General features: G+C 40.8%; 1 protein-coding gene across 1 annotated transcript; it reads left to right on the top strand.

Moving 5' to 3' along the window:
- Window positions 1-320: 320 nt before the first annotated feature.
- On the top strand, window positions 321-8,095 carry LOC121557689 (apoptosis regulator BAX-like). The gene is made up of 6 exons (XM_041871192.2): window positions 321-674; window positions 1,399-1,447; window positions 1,541-1,702; window positions 5,077-5,209; window positions 5,321-5,425; window positions 7,866-8,095. The coding sequence occupies exons 1-6, from the start codon at window positions 608-610 to the stop codon at window positions 7,962-7,964; spliced, it is 615 nt and encodes a 204-aa protein (XP_041727126.1). The 5' UTR covers window positions 321-607; the 3' UTR covers window positions 7,965-8,095.
- The last annotated feature ends 9,778 nt before the right edge of the window (window positions 8,096-17,873 follow it).

The raw sequence follows: 17,873 nt of genomic DNA on the forward strand, positions 1-17,873 counted from the left end.
ATTTTTTATTGTATTTTTTATTTAACCTTTATTTAACTAGGCAAGTCAGTTAAGAACTAATTCTTATTTACAATGACGGCCTACACCGGGCCAAACCCGGACGACGCTGGGCCAATTGTGCGCCGCCCTATGGGAGCTGGGGCTGGGGCAAAAGTGTGACACCAATAAGGCCCCCGAGGACTAGAGTTGCCTATCCCTGTGTAATATGGTGGTGCAATTTGTAAATACAATTAATTTCCCTTTTCTTTGTGAACGAATGTGCAATGCACTTTCCAAACTGTGAAAGGCAGCAATATGCAACATAGTGTCTAGTCTGCCGGAAAGCCACACGAAGAAGAGGCGCAGTTTAGATACACAATAGCAGCCCAGGGCACTTGCACAACCCACTGTGTATTTCCGTGTTACTTCCTTGTTCTGTCTTTGGTATTTTTCTGGAGAGAAATGTGTAGACAGCGGTAAAATTGTTTGATTCGGCTACTTATCAACGCGAGCGACACAAGTCTAATATTTTTTTTGTTTAGTACCCCGCCTTGCGGTTACTAATCGGGGCAGACCCGCTGAGGAGATCAGGAGCTGTAGGACTTCTTCGCCCCAGTACTTCTCGTCGATGGCAGACTCCCGAGAAAGAAGGAAAACTGGCGAAGATGAGCCTCAGGGTGCAGTCGGGGGTGAAGGTAAATATTAATATGCGCTTGGGACTTTGAAAGGACGTCACCTGAAAAAATAATATCTAAAATATTGTCAACTAACTAACTATAGGGTCCCGTCAGAATCCTTAGTTGCGGTCAAAGCTATACTTCATGTTGTTCCCTGATCTTTCAGCATGTAGGCCTAGTTCTAGACTAATTAGAGAGATGGTGAAAACAGTCTTAGTGAGGTAGGCTATTTCAACGACTTAAAAATCTAGCACTAAAAATCAAGAACTATTTTGGCCTACACACTTTTGGAGCCTGGAAGGCCATATGAATGTCCTCTGACGTCACTTCACTGTAACAAATGTGAAAGAAAAAGTGTAATAAGAGGTCAAATCAACATCTTAAAGTCGGAACTCTTGAAAGAGTCCGGAGTTGGATGACTTGAAATCGATTTTTTTCAGTTGGAGCTAGTTTTTTTTCCCGAGTTCCCAGTGGTTTTGAACGCACTGAAGTTGGAAGTCAGAGATTTCCGAGCTCCCAGTTGTTTTGAACGCGGCATAACTCTAACCCCCAAGTAAAGTGACTTACAAAGTCTACATCATAAAGCAAACATGCAGGTCCTGGGAGTGAGAAAGTCTCTGCCAATTGAATTGGAGCACAATGCGTGATAAACACATCTATATAATCACCACAATAAACTGTCATCATGTCATTAAACATTGATAATAAAAACATAAAATCACTAACAAAATCTTTGTAACAGATGTCATCGACGACAGAATTATGGAACAAGGAGCTGTTGTTTTAAGAGGGTAAATAAACGTAGCACTATTACCATTAGTATCCATCCTGATTATCACATTATCAATTTTCACAAAATATTTGTATTTTTTTAATCCATGAAGGTATGTCATAGAGAGGATCAGTGCAGAGAACCCAGAGAGGCATTTAGCTCCAGAGGACCTTGGTGGCAGACCCAACGAACTAGAGGACCGCCAGGTCAAAGACGTGGTACACCAGCTGCTGCTGATCGCTGATGACCTGAACAGAAATGCTGAGCTACAACAGTATGACATTATTTTCTTCTGAATTAGCATATTAGCTACAGTGCCTTCAGAAAGTATTCATACCCCTTGACTTATTCAACATGTTGTTTCAGCCTGAATTCAAAATGGGATAAATAGTTGTTTTTCTTAGCCATCTACACACAATATCCCATAATGACAAACGTTTATTTTTATTTTTTATGTTTGAAAATTGATAGAAAATTAAATATAGAAATAGCTCATTTACATAATTATTCACACCCCTGAGTCAATACTTTGTACAATCACCTTTGGCAGCGGTTACAGCTGTGAGTCTTTCTGGGTAAGTCTCAAAGCGCTTTCCACACCTGGACATTTCCCCATTTATTCTTTTCAAAATTCTTCAAGCTCTGTCAAATTGGTTGTTGATCATTGCTAGACAACCATTTTTCAGGTCTTGCCATAGATTTTCAAGTAGATTTAAGTCAAAACTGTAACTCGGCCACTCAGGAACATTCACTGTCTTCTTGGTAAGCAACTCCAATATAGATTTGGCCTTGTGTTTTAGGTTATTGTCCTGCTGAAAGGTGAATCTCCCAGTGTCTGATGGAAAGCAGACTGAACCAGGTTTTCCTCTAGGATTTTTGCCTGTGCTTAGCTCCATTACGTTTACATTTACATTTTAGTCATTTAGCAGACACTCTTATCCAGAGCGACTTACAGTTAGTGAGTGCATACATTATTATATATATATTTTTTTATACTGGCCCCCCATGGGAATTGAAACCACAACCCTGGCATTGCAAACGCCATGCTCTACCAACTGAGCTACATCCCTGCCGGCCATTCCCTCCCCTAGACGACGCTGGGCCAATTGTGCGCCGCCCCATGGGTCTCCCGGTCGCGGCCAGCTACGACAGAGCCTGGATTCGAACCTGGATCTCTAGTGGCACAGCCTTAGACCACTGCGCCACTCGGGAGACCGACTGTTTTATCCTGACAAACTCCCCAGTCCTTAATGATTACAAGCATACCCATAACATGATGCAGAGAGTGGTACTCAGTAATGTGTTGTATTGAATTTGCCTTAAAAATAACACTTTGTATTCAGGACAATAAGTGAATTGCTTCGCCACATTTTTTGCAGTATTACTTTAGTGCCTTGTTGAAAACAGGATGCATGTTTTGGAATATTTGTATTCTGTACAGGCTTCCTTCTTTTCACTCTGTCAATTAGGTTAGTATTGTGGAGTAGCTCAGTGGCGGCTCCTGAAAAAATTCTCAGGGGGGGCAATTTTTCTGATGATTTAGGTGACCTACACACATTTTAAAAAAGATATGTCCAGCAACAACATGAAGACAGGGGCAGCATATAAGTCAATACCAGAAGCATTTATTGACTGATCTCAAAAGTGTTGGCTTACCAGGGTTGGTGGAGCCCTCAGTTTCATCTTTGCCTCGCAAAGCTAACTCAAACACTCCGCAAAACTTCACACACTGGATTAGCCGGCTGAGGATGTGGCGGTTCTTGCTAATGTCGTAGTAAATATATTTGTTATAGTGAATATGGAATATGATATGTTGAGTAAAATGTTGTGCTAAGATCTATTTAGGTCAGGAGCTGGTTATAAGTTCTGTTCCTATCCAATAACAATGGACAAAAGGGTCCTATCTTGTCAGCCTTGTCAGTTTCAGTTCTCCAGTAAACTTGTGATTATCAACACTAACCTCATCGTTGTGGCGGCGGACAGCTAGCCTGTATCCCTCATCCAGTTGAGTGGGAATGTTCACTCTCCCCAAAGCCGACAATCTCAAACAGCTATCCATGTGGGTCTTTGACAGCTCATGTTTCTTAATCTTTCCTGAAAGATGGTGCATGTCCGTTACACACCAGTCGCTGTCCAAGCGGTGCTGTCTGCCGTGCCGCCTTCAGGGTGAAAGAGTAAGCAGGGGGTAGCAGAAGACTGCATTAGCTACATCGCAGCCTGCTAGCCAGGTTTTTCGTTCGTACCAATTTTTGGAAAATCCTCGGGTGTAGGACTTCCCCCCTTTAGTAGAAACCTGTTGAATTATTAAATTTGGTCTGGGAGGTCCTAATTGTTTCGTTGCCAATTTATCTTAATTTGTTCGCCGACAAAAAGGAACTTCTTTCAAAGACACAATCGAGTTGCACTGAAGCCTAGCCATTTTGATAGAAGTAGTGAATTGATTGACGCTGCTACCCGCTCTTTTCTTAGTTACGTTCATGGTTATATGTTACGTATGACGAAAGCGCGTAAGTGCAAGCCCTCAGAAACCCATAGAGATTGTATTGAAAGCTCTGATATTTGAAAAAAATAGATTTTACATGGGAGTCTATGACAGACTTCTGGGCGATTTTCAACCTGACTGAAATCGCCTGATTGGACATTTAGTGGCACTGTGGCAGATCAGACGTCTAGATTACAACACTGATAACTACTGTTGCCGTGATATAATTGATTAGAAAAAAAATCCCTTCCTTTTCCCGTTTGGCAGTGCGTCGCCCATATCGCCCTATTGAACACACCGCCCCTGGAGTAGCTACAATGTTGTTGATCCATCCTCAGTTTTCTCCTATCACAGCCTATAACCTCTGTAACTATTTTAAAGTCACCTTTGGCCTCATGGTGAAATCCCTGAGCAGTTTCCTTCCTCTTCGGCAACTGAATTAGGAAGGAAGCCTGTATCTTTGTAGTGACTGGGTGTATTGATACACCATCCAAAGTGTAATTAATAACTTCACCATGCTCAAAGAGATATTCAATGTCTTGTTTAGTTTTTTACACATCTACCCTTCTTTGCGAGGCATTGGAAAACCTCCCTGGTCTTCGTGGTTGATTCTGTGTTTGAAATTCACTGCTCGACTACGGGACCTTATGTAACTTGTTAAGCACATTTTTACACCTGAACTTACAGTATTTAGGCTTCCCATAACGAAGGGGTTGAATACTTACGGACTCATGACATTTCAGCTTTTAATTTATAATTAATTAATTAACATTTCAAAAAACATAATTCCACTTTGATGTTATGGTTTATTGTGTGTGTAGGCCCGTGACAAAAAAATCTCAATTTAATCCATTTTAAATTCAGGCTGTAATACAACAAAATGTGGAAGTCAAGAGGTGTGAATACCTTCTGAAGGCACTGTATTTGGCTGGTCTATGTTATGGTGGTTGTTTAATGTACTATTATTTTACTCAAACAACAAAGATTGTTAAACCTGGATGTGAACACAAATTAGTATATTCCCATATCCTATCGTAGTGGTCTGGCAAATTAAGAACTTTATTATTTTATAATTGTTTCATTTCCTTGACAACAAGAAATATGGAAAGAGAAACTCTCTTACTTTTCCTCAGTTTCTAATTATTTGTCTCTCCTTCCTCTGACAGCCTAATAAGCACAGTCCAGGTAAACTGTGCCCAGGATGTGTTCTTCTCAGTGGCCAGGGAAATCTTTGCAGATGGTATCAACTGGGGCAGAGTGGTCTCCCTGTTTCACTTGGCCTACAAGCTTATTTACAAGGTAACACCCAGAATGTGCATGTTACTGAATATGAAATCATTGAAACTTACAAATGTAAAGTAGAATGAATCACCCCTCACAATATATATATTTGTTATCCCCCTTTCCAAGGCACTGACACAGAACCACTTAGAAATCATCAAGAAGGTTATTAGCTGGGTATTACAGTTCATCAGGGAAAATGTCTCCGCTTGGATTCGACAGCAAGGAGGATGGGTGAGTACCCTGCTGGAGTATGCCAACATGTCTACCCATGAAGACTCCACCACCAGATATACAATGAGACCATATTTTGTTTTAAAATACCACAAGAGCAGAGACACTGTCACAATCAGTACATACATGCAGTAAAGAGATCAATTGAACACAGACCGTGGGGGATAGAAGGAGGACGCCGTCATTGGTGCCCATTCAAAAAAGCTGATCTATCAAAGTGGATATTCGTAAAATCCAGTCATGATTTATGTGTTCGAAAAGGCCCACAATATGGTTACTAAAATCTGATTTGCTGCATTATATTTAGAAGATGTCCTTTTTGTGTTTAGAAAATACGTCTGCTAAATGTTAACCACCGTTCGGATAAGCTGATAGCATAGCTAGCCATATAGAAATCAGTGGTGGTATTTGAAGTTACTTTTAAGTGTAATACAATTGATTGGTAAAGATGACATGAACATGTATTGCGGTTGACATCCATACAAGCATTGTACAATTTTTTTTTACCCCTACATGGTGTCAAATACACATATAAACATTAGGCTAAATGTAGGGTAAATTTGATGGCCGGTAATGGGGAGATTCTGGATCTATCCCCCATGGCGTTTCCATGGCCTTTCCATTGTTTTGGTCGAACTCTCAACTGATCTAATCAAGAATGCACATCTGACAAGTATAGACATAAGTCACACGTCCCATCTGACAAACAAAAATGTAAAGGATGCTAGTTGATAAGTTCTTGTACATACTACGTATGGTGACTCTCAAGAGGAGGAAGCACTCACTCCTACTCAAATACGACCATGCACATACACTACCAGTCAAAAGTTTGGACAACTACTCATTCAAGGGTTTTTTCTTTATTTTGTACTATTTTTTACATTGTATAATAATAGTGAAGACCTCAAAACTATGAAATAACACATGGAATCATGTAGTAACCAAAAAAGTGTTAAACAAATCAAATATATTTTATATTTGAGATTCTTCAAATAGCCACCCTTTGCCTTGATGACAGCTTTGCACACTCTTGGCATTCTCTCAACCAGCTTCACCTGGAATGCTTTTCCAACAGTCTTGAAGGAGTTCCCACATATGCTGAGCGCTTGTTGGCTGCTTTTCCTTCACTCTGCGGTCCGACTCATCCCAAACCATGCTTTACGGTGGGAAATACACATGCGGAGATCATCCGTTCTCCCACACCGCGTCTCACAAAGCCATGGCGGTTGGAACCAAACATCTCCAATTTGGACTCCAGACCAAAGGACAAATTTCCACCAGTCTAATGTCCATTGCTCGTGATTCTTGGCCCAAGCAGGTCTCTTCTTATTATTGGTGTCCTTTAGTAGTGGTTTCTTTGCAGCAATTTGACCATGAAGGCCTGATTCACACAGTCTCCTCTGAACAGTTGATGTTGAGATGTGTCTGTTACTTGAACTCTGTGAATCATTTATTTGGGCTGCAATTTCTGAGGCTGGTAACTCGAACGAACTTATCCTCTGCAGAAGAGGTGACTCTGGGTCTTCCATTCCTGTGGGGGTCCTCATGAGAGCAAGTTTCATCATAGCGCTTGATGGTGTTTGCGACTGCACTTGAAGAAACTTTCAAAGTTCTTGAAATGTTCCGTATTGACTGACCTTCATGTCTTAAAGTAATGATGGACTGTTGTTTCTCTTTGCTTATTTGAGCTGTTTTTGCCATAATATGGACTTGGTCTTTTACCAAATAGGGCTATCTTCTGTATAACCCCGAACCCCCCCCACACACCTTGTCACAACACAACTGATTGGCTCAAACGCATTAAGAAGGAAATAAATTCAGTAAAAGGGTGGCTATTTGAAGAATCTCAAATGTAAAATATATTTTGATTTGTTTAACACCTTTTTGGTTACTACATGATTCCATATGTGTTATTTCATAGTTTTGATGTCTTCACTATTATTCTACAATGTAGAAAATAGTAAAAATAAAGAAAACCCCTGGAATGAGTAGGTGTGTCCAAACTTTTGACTGGTACTGTATGGGTACTCAAGACAGCACTGTGTGCACATGTAATGCAGAGGCTCCGGAAGGAGGTCCTGCTTGTGGGTTTTCAGTTTTACAACACAGATGGAGTTATTAAATGAAGCTGCACCAGGGATTGGAGGGGGTGTTAGAGAGGGACTTCAAACGTCGCACAGCACATTGGGGCCATTGGCCAATGCAGGCAGCTCTGATGTGTGCAACTACCTGTGCCAATGTCACAGTACTGTCAGTTCATAAAGCTAAGCTTGTTTGATGATGATTAACCTTGCCTCACACCTATAGATCCCAGAACTAGCACTAAGGCTTTAGCTCAGCAGGCTGAATGGTATTGAGTCCAGCCTATGACTATGGTTAGTAGGGACAATGTAATGGTTCCACTGTTGTATGTGTGGTTGACTTTTCTTTTTGCTTGCAGGAGGCGGTTATTAGCACCGTGTCACATTGGCGTACTGTGTCGCTTGTGGCTGCAGTGGCTTTCGTGACAGTCATGGTTTACTGGAGGAAAACACGCTGACATCATCTCAGGAAGTGCCCTTGGTGAAATCAAAGTGCCCTTAAAATTTGGACAGTTCTCTGGGAAGACGGGTTATTGTGTGTTGTCCTGTGCAGTAGATTTGACTTTGGGGCAATGGTGACCTAGTAGTCTTGTTTATATATATATATATATATATATATATATATATATATATATATATATATATATATATATATATATATATATATATATATATATATATATATATATATATATATATATGATGAATTGATCTGAAAAGGACAGTTGGTGCCTTTTGGTACAGTACACCACACTGAGGAAGTATTTATTAGTACCAATGTGAAACTGTATTTTTCAAAAATATTTTTCTATTGCTCAAAAAATAACCTTGTAAGGTGTTTTATTGAACAATGTTTTATTGAACATTAGATGTTTTATTGAATCCTTAATCTTCTATTGATTTGGAATTAAAAGTAAGCCACTACTATTTTTTCACAGCTCTAAATATGTATTATTCCTATGTATCTGAATGGACTAAATATCTTTTAAATCGTGTCAAACATGCACACATGTTTAATAAAAATACTTTTGCCAAAGCGAAGTAATATTGAATTTGTAATTTACTGTAAGTGTTTGCTCTCCAACTCCACTTTCTGAGTAAACTTTAGTTTGGTACCCTGCTTCCTCGATCATGGTTTGGCCAGATCCCTCTTTCACTAATATGTTTTATGACAGAAGTTTAGGTTCTATGTCTCATTAAACCTGAAAGAATTGCCCCTCCCAAGGGTGGGCAATCTTACCCAGCAAGGCTGGTGTAGGTTTTTGTTCCAGCCTAGAGGTAACACACCTGATTCCACTAATCAACCTTGTATAATAGAATGACATGCAGTACTATGCTTAAACCACAAGATGTCGTAGTACGTTCATGAGAAATGTTGGCATACAATAAGCAAAATTAGAATTGTACATAGTTTTGAATATTTCACATACTCAATTTAGTCTGAGATATAAATGGTAAGTCTTTCACCCAATCCTTTCTTTATTCTTATAACCAAGGCCATGATGACCATTGAGGATATTTTTATTCTATCAAGTTTTCCTGAGCTGCAGGTGCATGACTCAAGCCCAGACACTAAAAGCAAATTGAGGTTTGGGATTACAGATATTTTACCCCCCACATTCCCCCCCTCATCACTGATGTTTTATTGTATTGATATTACCAGGAATATGGTATTATGTCATTGAACTCAATGACAAGTTTATTTCCCAAGGGTCTCTCAGTCGTCTTCCAGTGTTGGCACAGCTGTGAAAATTGTGCTGGTTGATCCTCAACGTGGGTGACAATGATGAAAGTCCTGTAGGCAAGGTTGTCTGACCACTGGTTGTCACATGTCACAGGTGTGGCGTAATTTGTAGTATGGCGCACAGTAAAGGGGTAGGGGTATGTGTGTGTGGGGGGTGGGGTGGGGGCAGGGGGTCATTGAGGAATCTGGTCCCGACCAGGGCTTGAGGTACAGCACATCTCCTCGAAAACATACAGGAAGGCAAACTGCCTTCATACAAGATTTATCATTAACATCTGCCTCCCCAGAACTGTTGTACCTTTTAGGAGCTTGTGAGTGCAACCTACCCTGGCTGGGCCCTAGAATGTTTTTCTTCTGCTCTGCAGTGTGTATGCACAGTTAGTGATTCTGTTGTTAGTCCTTTACATTTATGACAAAATGAACACACTGGGTTATACAGACATGATGAATGATATTACATAACAACTGCCTCTCAATGAACCTTATTAGACTGCTCTGATCGCTAAAAGGAAATGGAAAACGTATGATTAATTATGTATTAATCGTCTCAGTGTAAGTATAATTAGCTATATTCTCAACCAAGGGCCGGATTCAATCAAAACTGCAGGAAACGGACACTAATGAAACATTCTGTTGTTCCCTGCACAAGGGAAGGTTTTTGTTTCATTGCGTAAACACTCCAATAAGTGTGTAAAAAAAATGTTTTTATGCCACTGGTGCAATGTGATTTTTATTCAATGCAGGTTCCTGCAGTGTGAGTCTGATTGAATTCTTCAATGCCAGTATTTTCCATTGCATCACATTGACAGTGTCCCTTGCACGTGACGATTCGCCTGTCTGCACCTGAGTACTGCTTTGCCTGGCCCATCTCCAACAGACATAGCTGTGTCTTAGCACAACATCCAAACAAAAAAGCGTGGGGATATGATCGAGCTCCCAAATGTTGCTCAGCAGATCAAAGGGGAACTCCTCCACAGTGGTTACACAATGTGTGAGTGCCAGACATGTGCATGGCATCCTCCTCTTCTACAAAAATCATTATTTGGGCAGTATTATTTACAAGGATGCAGCATCCAATTACTTTGAAGAATATTGGGTGTGAATGTTTTTTTCTACCTCATGATTCATATTTCTACAATTAGTCATCGACTGTCCAACGGTAACAGGGATGCCGATTTCTGGGCCTGGGGAAAGATTTAACTTTAATTTCCCCCCTCCCTCTTAACGCCTGTGATTGGTAACATACATTCTGCATCAAACCATAAAACACCTGCTAAATCACATGCTCAACAGGCGTCTGTCATCTCACTCTAGTTAGCTAACATCTTTAGCCAATCTGCTGAAAATGGCTGTCACAGGAAATCTCAGCCATATAGTAAACACAGAGCGAATAACCAGTGATCCACACAACTTCTAAAAAGTAAAGGCAACCAATTGACACTCCGTGGTGCAGTAGATACAGAGGACAAACCCTGAGTGACATCAGCCCAGTCACCACTGCATCGTCAGAGAGGCTAACACGTCGACAGTGGACTTGTCTCTGCACAAAACAGCCTACTGTACATGCATGTTGCCATTTGTAAATGGATGGTCGTTTATGACTTAGGTCATTTCTATAAAATGTCCTCTAATACTACAACTTTAAACCACAGTTACCCCCTCATATAACATCAGGCCTCTCCTATGACATCAGAGGGTTAATAGTTATCTGGTGGTGATAGCTAAATCAAATTGAAAACTTCTAAAGACTGCAATAGGGAAGGATTGCTCCATGACACTGAACAAAAGTCGGTGTGATCCCATGTGGTCCTCTGTAGCTCAGATGGTAGTGTATGGCTCTTGCAATGCCAGGATAGCGTTGGGACCACCTATACGTAAAAAATGTATGCATGCATGACTATAAGTCGCTTTGGATAAAAGTGTCTCTTAAATGGCATATATTATATATTATCATGGTAGCTAATGGCATCCTAATGTAGGTAAAGAAACAATAACCATTTCATGAAGTGCCGTACTTCAAGCTTCAAGGCCCCCAACTCAGAGGTGAATGGCATTGCTGTGATAGTCAAAGCAAACAGAAATGGGCCAATTCTACTTGCCTGTCTCTCTGACTCTTAGAGCAGATATACATCTTAAGGGGTTATTTAGGACCACTTAGTCATCTCGGGGTGAGTCAACCACCTATGGATTCCCTTCTGCACCTGTTCAAACCCCAGGGTCTCCTGACCACAGTGGATGCCAGGGGGGAAGAACACAACACAAACCACTGGCACGTAGTGAGGCCAATGTACTGGATGAAAACAAACACAGATAAAGGACACAAAAGCTGAGCACATCTATAATTGTATTATCAGAAAAGTTGCTTTACTATGAACAATCAGGCCTACTTCGCCTAAATTCCAACTGGACAATGTAATTATCACAATTCACACTGCAATAGTCTTCATGTGGACATATTACATTAAAGCAGTTTCCTTGATTGTCTGAATGTATAGCTAAATAACATTGAAACAAGCTTGGCGATGAAAGTGTATATTGGCGATAGCTAACCTCTCCATTAGGAAAAACTAAAATAGAATGAGATTATGCAATTTAGTAACAGATAATATTAGACCTTCATAATGAACGTCTACATCAAAGGATGTTGTAAGACTTGATAAGGTGATATTTTGTGCAAAGAGAGAAGACTTTTGGCCTGAAGCCCAGTATGTGCCCTGTGTCTGTGTCACAGCACCTAGCATTCAGTTACCCTTTTTCAATGGATAAACCTTTTTATTATATTTCTCCAAACTTACACAAAGAGCAAAGTAAATTAGGTCCCACTTTAAACAAATGACAGCACCAGGCTTAATGAAGCATTCATAAACTGTTTTTTAAGGTCTATGCATCATATCATTTGTAAGCATATGTCATACTATATAGAGGGTAATTGGATGAGACTATAAAGGGTTGTCACATTTGGAAAAGCACCAGATGTAAGAACCTTTTATCACCAATTATGCTCTATGACTTATAAATAATTTGCAAGGCATATATATAGTTTACTTTATGAATCTACTGTAATGGACATTAGACTTCTTGGCAGTATAAGGGCAAAAGTTTATGAGAATAAAAAAAGCTGCCCTCTGACGTTTCTATGTAGTTAGATTCTATCCCACCAGATGTCAGTATTCTTTGTTTGTAACTGTTCAGGACCCTCCTATTTTTCAGAAGAGACTATTCATGTGCTATGCAAGATAGCATTGTTGCAATTATAAACAAACTATTGTCACATTTGAGAATAAATATTTTTTTAATCACTGGAGAACACAGCTTGGAAAGAATGTCAGCGCCAATACTTGGCAGTATCTTAGTTCTCTTCTTGAGTTTTAAACTATTTGCAACTTTTCAATACCCATCATTTTCATATTTTTTGATTACCACTGACATTGCATGTATATCTGATAAATATTTAATCAGTGACAGTATCATTGGTAGATAGATACATTATATTAAATCTTATCGTGCATACCAGGAATATATTATTATATCATTGCAAGGAGAAAGTGTCCACATGGACAGAGAAAAAGGAGACAATGCCATTGTAACAAATTTCCATGTGCAGCTTTCTGAAACATTTAGAAACATAAAAATGGTGCGCTATATATGACAATGTATAAATATCCCTCTTATCTTTATTAATAGGGAACCAGTGAATGGTTGTGCCACTGTTCCATGGTCACTTCAAATTCCATTCTGACAGCAAGGGCACTTAAAGCACTCTCAAGTGCTCATTCATGATCAACCTACAGCAATGTGAGGTTCAGCCAAAGCTTTTTTTAAGTTGGGCGGTTCACGGCAGTTATTCTAGACAAATTATCAACACTGAGGGATCCTTCAACTCCGATGTCGTCTAAGGAGGAACCTTTAACCCATTGTGTGCTTCTAATCCTGAACTCCCACCCCCCGTGACCCCCGTTCACATCTCTGCTGCAGGGGAGGCCAACGACAGGGCAGCCAGACTCTACACTCATTAGATAAATCCTCATCACTCATAATGATTATATTTTACGATGTAGACAGGTGTACTGAGCAAGACAACACCAATAAAAACATTGTCCTAACATTATGCCCTAAAGGAAGGAAGGCATCAGACCAGTGCATGGACCAAGCTGCTGTGCAGTGCTGTTCAGCATCACCTAGTGTTTCTGTGGCTGGCTGGGTTAAAGCTTAGAGGGAGTTAATGCTCCTCCTGTGTGACCTATAATCCGCTGCCCCCTCTCTCTGGCTCTCCTGTTCAACTGAATGGAGAACTTGGGAGGTGGGTGAAAGGGAACAATTGTTATAGCTGGGGTGAACCTGCCTTTCAGACACTGTCTGTCTGCCCCTTGCCAGCTGTGCAGTTAGTGTTAGGGGATTTGTGATAATTTTCCCCACAGGGCCCTGTCCTCAACTCTGGTGAGGGAGTACTAACGGCTAGACTATAGGGAAAATTACCCCCTGCCTCTTCCAATAGGCCTCCATGGGGCTTGCTGGGAGGCAACACTGTGCTCGGTGGTCTTACCCAACCCGATGTCCCTCTTAAGGAATACCTGAGAGAAGAGCCTTCATTGGTGATATAACTCACTTTTTAAATGAGTTTATTTACAATGCAAACCTTAATTGAATTTCCTTTTCCACAATTGTAAAACTGTTGACTGCCATATTAGAACATATCTGTTAAATAAAGATTTTATCTAAAATAAACTAACCTGGGAATGTAAAAGGGAAATCATTACATTATCCCTGTTTGAACATATAGGTAGATGTGATGTCTTCCACCAGGTAGGAAAGTAGACCAATCTACCCTCTGTGAATATATAGTTTTGCTGTGATTCTCTGTTGCAGTCGGTTTGCCTGGGAAAGGTTGACTTGTATCAACCACCTCAAAAAGGATAAATGTTGGTGCGGTAGGGTTCTAAACAGGTTCTTTCTAGTTCCCATCTGATATGATCCTAGCCTCTAGATCCACCTGTCTCACATCTGGTCAGTCTCATCTCCAGTGACTGACCAGGTCAAGGACTGGCCTCTTGTCCCACACCGCCAGACTAAGATAACTTTGTTTTCCCTGGTGGTAAAATGAGTATTTATAGAAATGCCAGCTTCACACGTTAAAACACTATGGATAAGAGCGTAAATGTATAGGCCTTCTGACAGGACTGGACAGAGCCTGTAAAGCATCTATCTTATTTATTTTAACACTGCTGGCTGGCCGTCCGGCATGCTCTCAGTCTGTCCTGCAGCAGGCAGCACACAGGACAGTTTTCAGGATTACAGAGGGAATTTAAGGTGTCCCTCAGATATTTTCTAAGGGATCACTGGAGCTGGCATCTGACTGAATGTAAGTATGTCATGACTGTGGTCGACATTCTAGGAGGCTCCATGAATGAGAGAGATTGATTATCGCCCCAGACTGTGGAGTGAGCATTCGGATTTCCAAGAAGAGGGGCGCTAATGTTTTATTCCTCCTTATTGAACTGTTGGTCGTAAAAGCAGTCACATATTTCATCACGGGATATTCATCGCTGGGATATTTATGGTGTTTAAATTTAGAGAGGGCTGTGAAAAAATGCCTCCCTCTGAGCACTGGCAGACAGTATATCACTGAACCCCAGCGATGGTAGCCCTCAGATCTCTGTAACAAACTGACGCTGAGCCTCCCATGAAACATTTGCAACATCTAAAGTCAGCAACGTAACATAAAACGTAGTTGTTCTTGGAAGACAACTGATGTCTTCAGAGAACAAGACACAGACAGTGGTAAAAACATGGTAAACTGAAGTTCTTATGGGATCATTTACAACATCCCTCCTCCTCCCCTGAGCCACCACCACCAACCAACAGCTTACTTACGTATCTGTGAGTGACAACGCTGCATGGTTCACTGCTATAATAATGTAAGCCGTGGTGATGGATTGGATTTTGTTCACCAGATATGTTTATCTTGTTGCTTTCAAAGCATCTGCCTGACCCACTGACATGGATGAAGGTGGTACCGCATGCACTGGCTACCACCAAATACTAACAGGTCACGACCTTGACAAGATCCAACGAGAGACTGAGAGTTCAGATCACAACCCTTACTCACCAAGATACTAACCCCCCAACAAAGGCTTGCCGCTCAACAAAGACAACACAATAGGAAAACAGGAATGCAGGGGCTAAAAAGAGGGAGGATAAGAAACAAATCCCATTTGATGCAAAGTTGGTCAATGGCTATTTAACTCAGAGCATGCTTTGAGGAGTATATGGACTGTGACTTTCAGGCCCTGTTTGCACAAAAGTGATGCACCTTTGAAAAGGCTCTGAATTGACAGCTTTTTCTCGCTCTATGTGGTGCAGGCCAGCCCTGAGACACTCATATCACTCGGGTGTGACGGCAGGGAGAGGAGTTACACTTTGAAAACACACATAGGGTCCTCGGCCCTGGCTTTTGTTCCCGGTTGCGGTCCACTGTTCCTGCTCGTCGCAAAAAGACAATAAGGGGGCAGCCACTGGATTGGCTGCCTCCGAATCAAATAGCGAACAGCCGTCGATGCAGAACTAATCTGTGAAGAGGTCTTTCCTGTGTGATAACCACCCCCTACCCTTCAACCCGCCCTCCTCAAACCAGAAACCTAATCTTTGATGGGAAATGACAAAAAAAGTAACCAGCTTTAAGCATAGCTAGATTTTTTTCATTAGTTCGAAGGCTCCCATTTGGGATGTTCCTACTTATTTGATGTGGCAGCAATTAGTGAGAGACTTTTGTGCTCCGTGAAGATGGAGCGGCCCACTTCAATGATCACATTTATGCTCTGAATAGAAAACAAAAAACCCAAGAGGACAGATAACATGTTCACATCAAACAGCAAACCGTTTACGCTGTTACTGTTATAGCTCGCTTGTCTTTTATGGTGACAAGAAGAAGTGTTACTTTTCCCATGAGAAAGCTTGTCGGGTAGCAGAGTGACATCATAGGGTGCCCATGGTCTGCACCCACCTCCAGACACTAGGGCGCTCCCATTTCTGTGTGCACCTACGTCCATCACTGCCTGCTGCTTTGATTTTCCTCGCTTTAATGGACTCATTGAGTAATAACAGCCATTAGGAGTCCTGTTGGAGGTCATGCTTTCACTGGCTCAAACTGGGAGGGAATAAGAAAGTATTCACACCCCTTGACCTTTTCCACCTTTTGTTGTGTTACAGCCTGAATTTAAAATGGATCAAATTGTGATTTTTTTGTCACTGGCCTACACACAGTACCCTATAATGTCAAAGTGGAATTATGTTTTTCGAAATCTTTACAAATTAATTTAAATTGAAAAGCTGAAATGTCTTGAGTCAATAAGTATTCAACCCCTTTGTTATGGCAAGCCTAAATAGGTTCAGGAGTAAAAATGTGCTTAACAAGTCACATAATAAGTTGCATGGGCTCACTCTTGTGTTTAACATGATTTTGGAATGACTACCTCATCTCTGTACCCCACACATACAATTATCTGTAAGGGTCTCTCAGTCGAGCAGTGAATTTAAAACACAGATTATACCACAAAGACCAGAGAGGTCCACCCCCAAACAAAAAAGAAGGGCACCTATTGGTAGATGGGTAAAAATGAAAAAAAAGCAGACATTGAATATCTCTTTGAGCATGGTGAAGTTATTAATTACACTTTGGATAGTGTATCAATACACCCAGTCATTACAAAGATACAGGCCTCCTTCCTAACTCAGTTGCCGGAGAAGAAGGAAACCGCTCAGGAATTTCACCATGAAGCCAATGGTGACTTTAAAACAGTTACAGAGTTTAATGGCTGTGATAGGAGAAAACTGAGGATGGATCTACAACATTGTAGTTACTCCACAATACTAACCTAATTGACAGAGTGAAAAGAAGGAAGCCTGTACAGAATACAAATATTCCAAAACATGCATCCTGTTTGCAATAAATCACTAATGTAATACTGAACTACAAAATTGTAAAGCAATTAACTTTTTGCCCTGAGTACCAAGTGTTATGTTTGGGGCAAATCCAATACAACATATTACTGAGTAACACTCTCCATATTTTCAGGCATAATGGCTGCATCATGTTATTACATTTGACATTTTAGTCATTTAGCAGACACTCTTATCCAGAGCGACTTACAGTTAGTGAGTGCATACATTTTTTCATACTGGTCCCCCGTGGGAAACGAACCCACAACCCTGGTGCTGCAAGCGCCATGCTCTACCAACTGAGCTACACGGGACCACTATGGGTATGCTTGTATCGTTAAGGACTGGGGAGTTTTTCAGGATAAGAAATAAATGGAATGGAGCTAAGCACAAGCAAAATCCTAGAGGTAAACCTGGTTCAGTCTACTTTCCACCAGACACTGGGAGATGAATTCACCTTTCAGCAGGACAATAACCTAAAGCCCAAGGCCAAATCTACACTGGAGTTGCTTACCAAGAAGACAGCGAATGTTTCTGAGTGGCGAATTACAGTTTTGACTTAAATCTACTTGAAAATTGATGGCAAGACCTGAAAATTGTTGTTTATAAATGATCAACAACCAATTTGACAGAGCTTGAAGAATTTTGAAAATAATTATGGGGAAATGTTGCACAATCCAGATGTGGA

Source organism: Coregonus clupeaformis, unplaced genomic scaffold (assembly GCF_020615455.1).
Source record: "Coregonus clupeaformis isolate EN_2021a unplaced genomic scaffold, ASM2061545v1 scaf0238, whole genome shotgun sequence".
Taxonomy (NCBI): domain Eukaryota; kingdom Metazoa; phylum Chordata; class Actinopteri; order Salmoniformes; family Salmonidae; genus Coregonus; species Coregonus clupeaformis.

What these genes read in the sequence shown, in the direction of transcription:
- LOC121557689 (XM_041871192.2), top strand. Translation starts at nt 608, where the DNA reads ATGGCAGACTCCCGAGAAAGAAGGAAAACTGGCGAAGATGAGCCTCAG. An exon ending in GGAGCTGTTGTTTTAAGAGG is followed by an intron (nt 1,448 to 1,540) that starts GTAAATAAACGT and finishes TAATCCATGAAG; the next exon opens with GTATGTCATAGAGAGGATCA. An exon ending in TTCGACAGCAAGGAGGATGG is followed by an intron (nt 5,426 to 7,865) that starts GTGAGTACCCTG and finishes TTTTGCTTGCAG; the next exon opens with GAGGCGGTTATTAGCACCGT.